The following is a 13,206-nucleotide window of genomic DNA, read 5'->3' on the forward strand; positions in this document are numbered from 1 at the left end:
CCACAACAATGCTTCAACCACATCAAGAGACCACTTTCCACATCAGGAGACCACTTTTGAGGTCTGGGGAAAATTGTAACATTTTTAAAAGGGGGGGGGTGTAGTTGCTTTTAATTAAATTGCACACCAACAAGAGACCATTGTGTTTCGTTAACAGTGTTTCTGTAGGGGTTCTTGTAGTGGTGTTTAATGTGACGGGAGAGTTTGCTAAACAAATACCCACCCATTTGATACGAATTATTATGATATCATTCTGCCATTGCAATCAACATTTCATTTGGAAAGTTTAGGCATACTAATTGGGTACACTACAACACACAGGTGCACAGAAACAGACGTTATTCTTTAGAAAGTTGCAGGAAATACAAATCACTGATGCATTCTTTTCATGAATTATGAGAAAGTGCAATTTCACTACGTTTCTAATAAGTACATACATTTAACCTTCTGTGCTCAGTCCAGACGCTCAGCCAATGATTTCGATATGAAACTTCGGATCTACACAGCAAATTGGCCAGTGTTGATTTTTTTTGGTCTAAAATGTCTAGTGTTGTTTCAGGAGTTAAATTCACACTGTTAGAGTGAAATTAACACTCAGTGTTGTAAAATAACCCCAGTGTTGGTGTTAATAACCAGAGTTATTGTTTTACACTGTGGAGAGTAAAACAGTCCCATCAAAACCAAACCCATCATTACCATATTTCCCAGCATGCTTTGCAAGTATTATTTTTTTTGGGGGGGGGGGTTAATATCTGTGTTTTTGCATGTACATTGATTGAATGATTAATCTTATGCTACACAAAGATAAATAACATATATTTTTCTAAACAAATCCAATCAGTTAGAGACATTTATTGCACCCGTTACTGAAATGGTTGTTCCGGTTTAAATTGTTTAGGTCGTCTACTTAACCTGAGTGCCTAATAATGGTAGTCATTCTGAATGCAGGTAGAGGGGTGAATAAAAATTCGAACTGTTGGATATCTTAACTCTGGCTGGATTCCAAAAGGAATTACACTTTGTCAGACAGTATCATATGGTTTGCAGGCCTGATGTGGCCTGTTATTTGTATAAACCAGGATGTTCCTAACACCCCGTTAGTGTAAAACTAGACCAACAACATAAAGTAAAATAAGATATGATAACATTTGCCTAGGTAATCATTTGGTAAAAGCCACAGACCTTTAAAACCTGTTGGGGCTAGGGGGCAGTATTGACAATTTCGGAAAAAATATGTGCCCATATTAAACTGCCTCCTACTCAAACTCAGAAGCTAGGATATGCATATTATTAGTAGATTTGGATAGAAAACACTCTGAAGTTTCTAAAACCGTTTGAATGGTGTCTGAGTATAACAAAACTCATATGGGAAGCAAAAACCTGAGAGAAATCCTACCAAGAAGTGGAAATCTGGATGCATGGGCTCTCTTCAAGTCGTTTCCTATTGAATACACAGACGGTGATGTAGTAATAATTGTGCACTTCCTACGGCTTCCACTAGATGTCGACAGTCTTTACAAAGTTGTTTGAAGCTTCTACGATGAACAGAGCCCGAATGACAAGGAAGGGAAGTTGTTGAGGCAGGGGTTGACATCACTTCTTGGAGCGCATTCATGAGGATGGATCCCTCCCGTTCCAAAACCTTTTTCAAGACACAGGAACCGTCCGGTTGAAATATTATTGAATCTTCACGTTCTGAAGGCCCTAAAGATTGATGTTTTACAACGTTTGACATGTTTGAACGAACATCGTGACATCGTCCACGCGCTTTCTACACTTGTAGTAGCTTACTGGACGCACGAACAATAAGGAGTTATTTGGATATAAATTATAGACTTTATCGAACAAAACAACATTTGTTGTGGACCTGGGATACCTGGAAGTGCCTTCTGATGAAGATGATCAAAGGTAAGGGAATATTTCTAATGCAATGTATGATTTTAGATGACTCCAAGATGGCGGCTATCTGTATAGCCTAGTGTATTTTTCTGAGCTCAGTACTCAGATTATTGCAGAGTGCTTTCCTCGTGAAGCTTTTTTGAAATCTTTCATAGCGTTTGCATAAAGGAGATGTTCATCTATAATTCTTTGAATGACAGTTTAATTTTGTATCAATGTTTATGACAAGTATTTTTGTAAATTGTGGCGCTGATTTGATGGAAAATATTTTCTGAACGTCACGCGCCGATGTAAAATGCTGTTTTTATATATAAATATGAACTTTATCGAACAAAAAAATGCATGTATTGTGTAACATGACGTCCTAGTAGTGTCATCTGATGAAGATCGTCAAAGGTTAGTGCTGCATTTAGCTGTGTTTTGTGTATTTGTGATGCATGCTAGTTGCTAGGAAAATGGCTGTGTGGTTGTTTTTGTCGATGTACTCTCCTAACATAATCTAATGTTTTGCTTTCGCTGTAAAGCCTTTTTGAAATCGGACAACGTGGTTCGATTCAGTAGAAGTGTATCTATAAAATGGTGTAAAATAGTCATTTATGAGGTTTTGTATTTCGCGCGACGTGATTCCACTGGCTGTTGACTAGGGTGGGACGCTTGCCCAGGGAGGTTAAAATGGAGACCAATTCAACAACCATGTCTCTGTAACTAACAAGTACAGTCATGAGTGGCAACCCTACAATTCACTCGAAAAGAAAAGGCACAATGGGAAATATGCAAAATAGGCTTCACACCATATAGTGTTAAAACAGCCAAAATCACTCACCGTAACAGTGTTTTTGCATAACACTAATAGGAGTTAACTCTAGATTAACACTAGTGTTGAATATAAATAACACTGTGAGGGTTAATTACACCATAGTGTTAAATTTGAGTAACACTGGCAAATGTAAAGCAGTGTTCTTTTTTTTAAGTATTACATTAACACTCAAAATGTAACACTATAATCAGAGCAATTTTTACACTCTGTAGAGTAGGACCATATGTTATCTGAGGTAGCGTTAAAATGAACTCTAAGTGTTTTTGATTTGTCGCTGCAACATTTACTGTGTACACGATTCATGTGGATAGTCTATTTTGAGAACAAAATGGTGAATATTGCAGAAAAGTTTGAATCCCTGTGTGTGTGCATGTGTGTGTGAGTGCTTGTGTGTGTGCTTGTGTGAGTGCTGTCTCACCTCCTCTCTGTGTTCAGCTCCAGGTCTGTGTATGAACCAGCGTATGGTGGCCTGTTGTGATTTGGGGAGACACTCCAGGAAGGTTGAGTTATTCTCCACCCCAAACATTATCCTCTCCTCCACCCTGCCTCCACGCAGAGCTGAGGACACAGAAATTAATCCATGTAGTGTTAATATCGTGATTGTCTGAGCAACACGCATGTGCACGCACACACACGAGAAGGTACTGTATCAGGTCAGGGAAGCATTTAAGTCTTGTTTTATCACTTACTGTCATCTGTGTCCCAACACTGGCTGGATGGGTCTCCATGTTTAATGTCTTGTCTCCTAGCTCTCCTGTCAACCCAAAACGCACACATAAAACACACACACACGCCACAGGGTCAGGGGTGAAAGGTCAATAAAGGTAATAAGGTCACGTCCTTCTGTCAAGGCAATGTTTGGCTCCATACATACATTCTTCAGTGTGAGGTGAGTTCATAGTAGTTAGCCTACAGCAAGACCAGGGGCAACATTTTACTCTTTCAAACGCACACACAAAATGGTACCTGCGGCGTGTGTGTGTATGTGTGTCCTGAGTTCATATTACAGGTAACAGGAGTTACTTCAGGCTAGGATTTAAGCTGCTCTGTCTGTCCTGATAACCCTGTTAAATATGTCTAACATACTGACAACAACCACATATGGACAACACACTGAACCCAACATACTGACAGCCACATATGGATAACACACTGAATACAATAGGGAAAGGGGGATACCTAGTCAGTTATACTGAATGCCTTCAACTGAAATGTGTCTTCCGCATTTAACCCAACCCCTCTGAATCAGAGAGGTGTGGGGGGCTGCCTTAATCGACATCCACGTCTTTGGCGCCCGGGGAACAGTGGGTTAACTGCCTTGCTCAGGGTCAGAACGACAGATTTCTACGTTGTCAGCTCAGGGATTTGATCCAGCAACCTTTCGGTTACTGGCCCAACGCTCTAAGCCAGATATTCAAGTGCCTCTCTTTCTGAAAGTTATGGATGGGTCCATGGATGTTTACACAGTCAACCACATACATTCTATATATTGAGCTTAAACTTCAGATATATGCCTCCCTAAATCGTTTTGTCTCTTTTGCTCTCCAGCTATATGCCTCCCCCTCTCTCACCATCTCTCTCTATCCGTCATAGATTTAGGTAATGTGTAGAGTTTTGTATTCTGCAGCCTTTATGTCCTCAGATCAGTTTTCAAAGTCACAACAGGTAAAACCAGGATTCCCACTATCCCACAATGCAATAACATGACCCTTACTCCCACATCATGCAATGGTGTGACCCCAAACTAAACTCATCAAAAAAAGAAATGTCCCTTTTTCAGGACCCTGTCTTTCAAAGATAAATTGTAAAAATCCAAATAACTTCACAGATCTTCATTGTAAAGGGTTTAAACACTGTTTCCCATGCTTGTTCAATGAACCATAAACAATTAATGAACATGCACCTGTGGAACGGTCGTAAAGACACTAACAGCTTACAGACAGTAGGCAATTAAGGTCACAGTTATGAAAACTTAGGACACTAAAGAGGCCTTTGTACTGACTTTGAAAAACACCAAAATAAAGATGCCCAGGGTCCCTGCTCATCTGTGTGAATGTGCCTTAGGCATGATGCAAGGAGGCATGAGGACTGCAGATGTGGCCAGGGCAATAAATTGCCATGTCCTTACTGTCAGACGCCTAAGACAGCGCTACAGGGAGACAGGATGGACAGCTGATCGTCCTCGCAGTGGCAGACCACATGTAACAACACCTGCACAGGATTGGTACATCCGAACATCACACCTGCGGGACAAGTACAGGATGGCAACAACAACTGTCCGAGTTACACCAGGAACGCACAATCCGTCCATCAGTTCTCAGACTGTCCGCAATAGGCTGACAGGCTGGACTGAGGGATTGTAGGCCTGTTGTAAGGCAGGTCCTCACCAGACATCACCGGCAACAACGTCGCCTATGGGTACAAACCCAACGTCGCCTATGGGCACAAACCCACTCAGTATTTTTGTTAAACGGAAAACCCAAACATATGGCAGCAGATCCACAAGGTCTGCCATGAGAGGTGACTGTATAGTTCCCTTAAGGAAAAGCACCTTTGGTAAATCCGCTTTCTCTGTGAGAGCGTCCCATGTCTGGAATACACTGCCATCAGACACACATAACTGCACCACATATCACACTTTCACAAAATGCATGAAGACATGGCTAAAGGTCAATCAGATTTGTGAACATAATCACTAGCTGTGTATTGCCACTTTCCATGTTGTCTGTTGTCTGTAGCTTGTGAGGTGTGGAAACACTGTTGTTTTTATGGATTTTGTCTTGTTGCTTTTTTGTTCTATGTTGCTCTGTCTGTATGCTACATCTTGCTTGTCCTATGTTGCTCTGTCTGTATGCTATGTCTTGCTTGTCCTATGTTACTATGCGTGTGCTCACTGTTCAATGATTGTCTATATTGTAATTGTTTTTAATAACCTGCCCAGGGACTGCGGTTGAAAATTAGCCGGCTGGCTAAAACCGGCACTTTTACTGAAATGTTGATTAATGTGCACTGTCCCTGTAAAAAATTTAATAAACTCAAAATAAACTCAAACCCTCCTTCACTGGACCAGACGGGACTGGCAAAAATTGCTCTTCACTGACGAGTCGCGGTTGTGTCTCACCAGGGGTGATAATCAGATTCGTGTTTATCGTCAAAGGAATGAGCGTTACACCGAGGCCTGTACTCTGGAGCGGGATCGATTTGGAGGTGGAGGGTCCGTCATGGTCTGCGGCGGTATGTCACAGCATCATCAGACTGAGCCTGGGGTCATTGCAGGAAATCTCAACTCTGTGTGTTACAGGGAAGACATCTTCCTCCCTCATGTGGTACCCTTCATGCAGGCTCATCCTGACATGACCCTCCAGCATGATAACGCCACCAGCCATACTGCTCGTTCTGTGCGTGATTTCCTGCAAGACAGGAAAGTCAGTCTTCTGCCATGGCCAGCGAAGACCCCGGATCTCAATCCCATTGTGCATGTCTGGGACCTGTTGGATCGGAGGGTGAGGGCTAGGGCCATTCCCCCCAGAAATGTCCGGGAACTTGCAGGTAGGTGCCTTGGTGGAAGAGTGGGGTAACATCTCACAGAGAACTGGCAAATCTGGTGCAATCCATAAGGAGGTGATGCACTGCAGTTCTTAATGCAGCTGGTGACAACACCAGATACTGACTGTTACTTTTGATTTTGACCCCCCCCGTTCAGGGACACATTATTCCATTTCTGTTAATCACATGTCTGTGGAACTTGTTCAGTTTATGTCTCAGTTGTTGAATCTTGTTATGTTCATACAAATATTTACACATGTTAAGTTTGCTGAAAATAAACGCAGTTGACAGTGAGAGGACGTTTTTTGTTGTTGCTGAGTTTATATAGTTTGACTAGGCCACTGCTATAGTCTGACTAGGCTATTTATCCTGGATGCACAAACACACACAAACAAAAAGAGGACAACGGAGAGTAACAGTAACATTAATCATTAGCCCATCAAAGAGTTTCTAATCAATGCTTCTGCCATAAGAGAGAGCAAAAGAGGTAAGTGAACACCCCTGTGGCACAGAGAAACGCTGAAGAAACAAAAGCCCACCAAAACAAAAATTTGAGAAAATATCTGAACACTCTATAATAGTCCCTAGAGCCCTGAATTGGGACAAAAATACGGCAAGGTCAGGTAGGATATAAACATTCTCTCTTCTTCAGGTTCATTAAATCATGCTTGCGGACATCTTCACATACCTGATCTGACAGTGAAGGATGAACATGTCAGAGTAAATGACAAATTTACCTCATTTCATGGATAACGAAGAGGTAATCTATTGATCCTGAGGCCTGCTATGGTTCAGATACCTTAGATGAAAAGAATAGCAATGTGGCACAGCTGTTGTATATGCTCCTATATAGTTTATTTGTTCTTCAGGCTACAAAATGTTATATTAATATACAGAGAATATGGGACATTTTTACACCTGGAGAAATGTGTATGTATGTACACTAAGTGTACAAACCATTAAGAACACCTTCTCTTTCCATGACATAGACTAACAAGGTGAATCCAGATGAAAGCTATGATCCCTTATTGATGTCACTTGTTAAATCCAACTCAATCAGTGTAGATGAAGGGGAGGAGACAGGTTAAAGAAGGATTTTTAATCCTTGAGAAAATTGAGACATGGATTGTATATGTGTGCTATTCAGAGGGTGAATGGGCAAGACAAAAGATTTAAAGTGGAACTGACAGCATTTAGCAACATGAAATCGTATACAAATCTGTTCATATACACCCTCAGGAAGAATATGTCACTTAAAAAAAAAATATGACAAGTGAGCACTTAGATATGGACATTTTCACATTTTCATGAATTCTTAGAATGTTTGGGAATTACGTATACTATGGCATTTGTGAAATTTCTATAGCAATATAGAGTGGGAAAGTGGCCTAACAAAAACATCTGTCTCGTCTAGGACCAGAGTCTACGCAGAGCTATAGTAAGCCTTTATTTGCAACATAGGCCTGCCATCATTCACTTTGAACTGGACTGTGTGTTTACATACAGTTGCAACAGTGCGACATTAGAACGCATTTGCCTAAAGCCACAAAATACACCTGAATGGATTTCTGCAAATATGTAAATATCACTTGGGAGTCCTAATGGTCAGTTATGCACATCAACAACAAAAAGATCAACAACTAATGTGAGCCAGATAAAGATGAGCTAAAATCTAACGAAAGAGCATTAGATAAACCCTTTCAAACCTTTTCAGTTAGTTGACTGTCAAAATTACACTAATAAACGATGAGGAATTGTAGCCTACTCGTTCTTCTGCAGCTTGTCTGCCAACAATGAATGCTTGTCCCAACCATATTTGGCTAGCTTGCTAGCTAGCAACTTCCAGACGCAGATGAGAGAACACCTTACTCTGACCATTTTACTCACCCTAGCAGAGCTGGTGGGCTGTTTACATGTTATCTAGAGCATTCGTGACTCACTATTACTTAAGTTGCCTACGTTTACTGCCACTGGCCGGTCATATTCTGTGAGTGCTGCGCGTTCGTAAATTCATCAGTTAGTCTGCGCTCTGGAACAATCAGACGAGAGTGCTATGAAATCAGAGAAGATAGCCCGAGTGAATGTGCGAACGCAATCAATATGATAACTGGATAACAATTGTTCAAGTTCTTGCTAGCTAACCAAATGACACCTGCATCTCTAGCTGTGTATAGACACCGAAAAACGATATGAGGGGAAAAAGTCAGTTACTCACCCACTCCTCCAATGACATGACATCCTCCTAACAGCCTTAGTTACATTTGGACGTTTTTGTCCAAAATATTGAGCCATTCCAAATAGAGGCAGCAGACAATGTACCAGGCCAGCTGTGATGTGATGTGTGTGTTTGTGTGTGTGTGTGTGTTTTGTGTGTGTGTGTGTGTGTGTGTGTGTGTGTGTACTCTACCTCTTGGATGCAGGGATGTATCGTGAGCAGGTGTGTCCGTCCCAGGCACAGTAGGGGTCTCTGGCGAGGCAGCACTCTGCACACACCTGACCATACAGGTGACACCTGCTCAGTGACACCTGGGCTAGCCCCGCCCCCGAACCCACGTATAGCTGTTGCTATGGAGACAGAGATGGAGAGAACAAACAACCTCAGAGAAGGGTACAGTCCAGCCAACTTTTTTCAACTAATCAACTAATCAACTCACCTTGTTACAGTATATGTTGTTGTTTTTTTATCTAAGTTTTGGAAAGTGTGTGTGTGTGCCCATTTGAGTGCACATGTGTGATTTAGTACACCCACATGTCCAGTGGTATATAGTACAGTATCCTCGGGGTTCTAACCTCCAATTATTATTACTGGAAGTCAACCCCCATAACTCTAAAGCTCATTTAAACAACAAAACCTTCAACAACACATGAGAGAGAGAGACAAAAAAGCAAAAGAACGAGAGAGAGAGCGAGAGAGAGAGAGATGTTTTGTATGGATCTGTCGGGACTCGTCTGAACCAGGGATTTCAAAACAAACTCTGAACGGAAACATGGAAAACACTGGGGGTTGGGCTGGGATGAGATGAAAACACACACACCCCCACACACACACATACACACACATGCTGTGGTAGATGAAGGGAGGCTGTGATTGGAGTTGAAGGGTCTGCTGACATCCCGTACCCTCAGATAACGAGGGAGGAGAAGAGAGGGGGAGGGAGAAGGGGGATAGAAGGGAAAACGAGTGGGAAGGTGGCTCTGGATAATGCAGCTAATGGCATTGAGCCTGATTTACAGTGCATTCAAAAAGTATTCAGACCCATTCCCTTTTTCCTCATTTTGTTACGTTACAGCCTTATTCTAAAATAGATTACATAAAAAAATGTCCTCATCATTCTACACACAATATCCCATAATGATAAAGCGAAAACAGGTTTGTAGATTCTTTTGCTAATTTATTAAAATTAAAAACAGAAATAACTTATTTACATAAGTATTCAGACACTTTACTATGAGACTCGAAAATTAAGCTCAGGTGCATCCTGTTTTCATAGATCATCCTTTGATTTGTTTCGACAATTTGATTGGAGTCCACCTGTGGTAAATTCAACTATTTGGACATGATTTGGAAAGGCACACGCCTGTCTATATAAGTTCCCACAGTTGGTAGTGCATGTCAGAGCAAAACCCAAGCAAAAAGGTCAAAGGAATTATCTATAGTGCTCCTAGACAGGATTGAGTCGAGGCACAGAACTGGGGAAGGTATCAAAAAATGTCTGCAGCATTGACGGTCCCTCAAGAACACAGTGGTCTCCATCATTCTTAAATGGATCAAGGTTGGAACCATCAAGACTCTTCCTAGAGCTGGCGGCAAACTGAACAACCGGGTGAGAAGGGCCTTGGTCAAGGAGGTGACCAAGAACCCGATGGTCATTCTGACAGAGCTTCAGAGTTCCTCTGTAGAGATGGGAGAACCTTCCAGAAGGACAACCATCTCTGGAGCACTCCACTAATCAGGCCATTATGTTAGAGTGGCCAGACAGAAGCCACTCCCAGGTAAAAGGTACATGACAGCCCGTTTGTAGTTTGCCTAAAGGACTCTCAGACCCTGAGAAACAAGATTCTCTGTGCAGATGAAACCGAAATTGAACTATTTGGCCTGAATGCCAAGTGTCACTTCTGAAGGAAACCTGGCACCATCCCTACTTGAAGCACGGTGGTGGAAGCATCATGCTGTGGGGATGTTTTTTAGCAGCAGGGACTGGGAGTCAGGATCGAGGGAAAGATGAATGGAACAAAGTACAGAGAGATCCTTGATGAAAACCTGCTCCAGAGCCCTCAGGACCTCAGACTGGGGCGAAGGTTCACCTTCCAACAGGACAACGACCCTAAGCACAAAGCCAAGACAACGCAGGAGTGGCTTTGGGACAAGTCTTTGAATATCCTTGAGTGGCCCAGCCAGAGCCCGGACTTGAATCCGATCGAACATCTCTGGGGAGACCTGAAAATAGCTGTGCAGCGACGCTCTTCATCCAACCTGACAAAGCTTGAGTGGATCTGCAGAGAAGAATGGGAGAAAATCAATGACGGCCTACCCCGGCCAAACCCGGACGATGCTGGTCCAATTGTGCGCCTCCTCATAGCTGGATGTGATGCGGCCTGGATTCAAACCAGGTACTGCAGTGACACCTCTTGCACTGAGATGCAGTGTCTTAGACAACTGCGCCACTCGGGAGCCCCAAATACAGGTGTGCCAAGCTTGTAGCGTCATACCCAAGAAGACTTGAGGCTGTAATCGCTGCCAAAGGCGCTTCAACAAAGTAAATACTTATGTAAATATAATATTTCAGTTTTAAAAAAATTATACATTTGCAAAAATGTCTAAACCTGTTTTTGCTTTGTCATTATGGGGTACTGTGTGTAGATTGATGAGAGGAAAAAAAAATTTTTAATACATTTTAGAATAAGGCTGTAACGTAACAAAATGTGGAAAGTCAAGGGTTGTGAATACTTTCCAAAAGCACTATACTGTAGCTATATGATACATTTAGGGAGGGGTGGAGATGGAAAGGAGGGATAGAGAAGAGGGGTGTTCTTACCTGTTTAGAAGAGATCTCCATACTCAGGATTGGAGTGGGAGTCTGGAGGAGAAAGTAACCATTATCTCCACTACACACATATACACAAAGATTCATACTTTAATACAGAGAACAGTTAGCTAATTAGTTCTGTTTGGGAAAAAACACTCTCTTTCCTTCTACAGAGCTGACTTCATGTTAGGGAGGTCAACCAATAAGTCTGTGAATCAATGTGAGAAAAGGAACTCACTCTGTCTCTGTAATACTAGACGAACACACCATCTCTCCTCTCTGTACCCCTAGATCTACTGCTGTGTGTTTAGAATAGGACATTCATATTTCACTGCTGTTTGATGAGCTGACAACCTCTTGAGAGAAACAACTACAGTGTTTGTCTTCAAAAAGTTCACGTCAGGTTTAAACAGGCTTTGGGGGAACAGAATTAACTTTCTGAGTGTTTCTTACCTGGAACACCTGGAGTTCCTCCAAAATCACCTCCTCAGTGGACCAGTTCTCCTGAGTGATGCTCACCACCTTCAGAACTGACCCAGCATCTGAACACACACACACACATAAGAAACATGTACATACATGGACACATGCACACAGTGACTTTCTCGTTTGGAAACTTTCTATGGAGCGAGTTCTACTGAAATGGGACTACTGGCTCCAAACAGACTATGATGATGTAGAGCTCTGAGCATTAGAGCAAAGATAAGGGGTTCATAGAGCTCATACACTGAAGATGAAACCTATTGCAACCGAACAGCCTTCAAACAGCCTTCAAACACATCAATATTAGAACAGAAAAAAATACTGTGTGTGTTAGCGTGCGTCTGAGCATGTGTGTGGATGTGTGTGTTGGAATCCCTCACCTGTACCCAGAAACATGATTTCATACTGTCCATCCTCAGCCATGACACGGTCCACCACTATCTGTGTCAGTGCGTAGTCGACACGTACGCGTGTGAACACGGGCCGGCCGGTCAGGGGGTAGACAGAGCGGAACATGAGTGGGTGGAAGCGGATGAAGCTGACCACCTCGTCTGAGAAGTCCTTGGTGCTTTTTATCCTGGGGTCATACGTCTTACTGGGACACTGAGGACGGAAGACACTGTCAGTTCCTGAAGATAATCAAATAATGTGTCGTTTCAGAGACTAAATGAGATCAACTAACACAATTTATCTGGAGCTATTAGAGGGCAGTAGAAAGATCAGTCAAGAAAAATACAGTATGGATGTCTACCTTAAAGCAAATACTGACCTAGGTACCTACTGGTAAGACAGACATTTTGGGGATTCGCTGTCATTAAAGTGCTTGTCATATTTTTTCAGGATGGCCAGTGGCCTCTGAATAATAGGTATATGTCACCCTCTGGCGGTGACATGTGGTACTACTCCATTAAATTAAGTACATCTGGCTCACACAATCCTTTTGTACCGGTTTGTTCCTTTTACAATACAGTAATAAGCCATCACTTTATGGCCCTATGCTTGTTGACTCTGGATGTTCTCTCTCTCTCTCTCACACACACACACACACACACACACACACACACACACACACACACACACACACACACACACACACACACACACACACACACACACACACACACACACACACACACACAATCTTGTTTAATTAACCTTGTGGGGACATACAATTGATTCCCATTCAAAATCGTATTTTCCCTAACCGCTAAACCTAACCCTAATTCTAACCCTAACCTCAACACTAATTCTAACCTTAACTCTAAACCCCTTACAAATAGGTTTTTTTCCTTGTGGGGACTGACAAAATGTCCCCATATGATCAAATATTTAGTTTATCTACTATTATTTTGGGGACTTCTGGTCCCCACAAGTATAGTTCAACATGTCCATAGCAGGGTAGTGTTTTTCATCATGAATCTTGTTCTGGAGGGA

The 13,206-nt window shown here is 42.2% G+C and overlaps 1 protein-coding gene across 1 annotated transcript in view; it reads right to left on the reverse strand.

Moving 5' to 3' along the window:
• Positions 1 to 13,206, reverse strand: part of LOC106573452 (semaphorin-3D-like) — a 69,948-nt gene that overhangs the window by 14,170 nt on the left and 42,572 nt on the right. The window contains exons 12-17 of the mRNA XM_014148513.2: positions 12,153 to 12,375; positions 11,743 to 11,831; positions 11,299 to 11,340; positions 8,670 to 8,827; positions 3,406 to 3,470; positions 3,135 to 3,274 (exon numbers count right to left, since the gene is read on the reverse strand). Coding sequence (XP_014003988.1) covers positions 3,135 to 3,274; positions 3,406 to 3,470; positions 8,670 to 8,827; positions 11,299 to 11,340; positions 11,743 to 11,831; positions 12,153 to 12,375 — 717 coding nt within the window. The remainder of the gene's footprint in view (positions 1 to 3,134; positions 3,275 to 3,405; positions 3,471 to 8,669; positions 8,828 to 11,298; positions 11,341 to 11,742; positions 11,832 to 12,152; positions 12,376 to 13,206) is intronic.

Source organism: Salmo salar, chromosome ssa16 (genome assembly GCF_905237065.1).
Source record: "Salmo salar chromosome ssa16, Ssal_v3.1, whole genome shotgun sequence".
Taxonomy (NCBI): domain Eukaryota; kingdom Metazoa; phylum Chordata; class Actinopteri; order Salmoniformes; family Salmonidae; genus Salmo; species Salmo salar.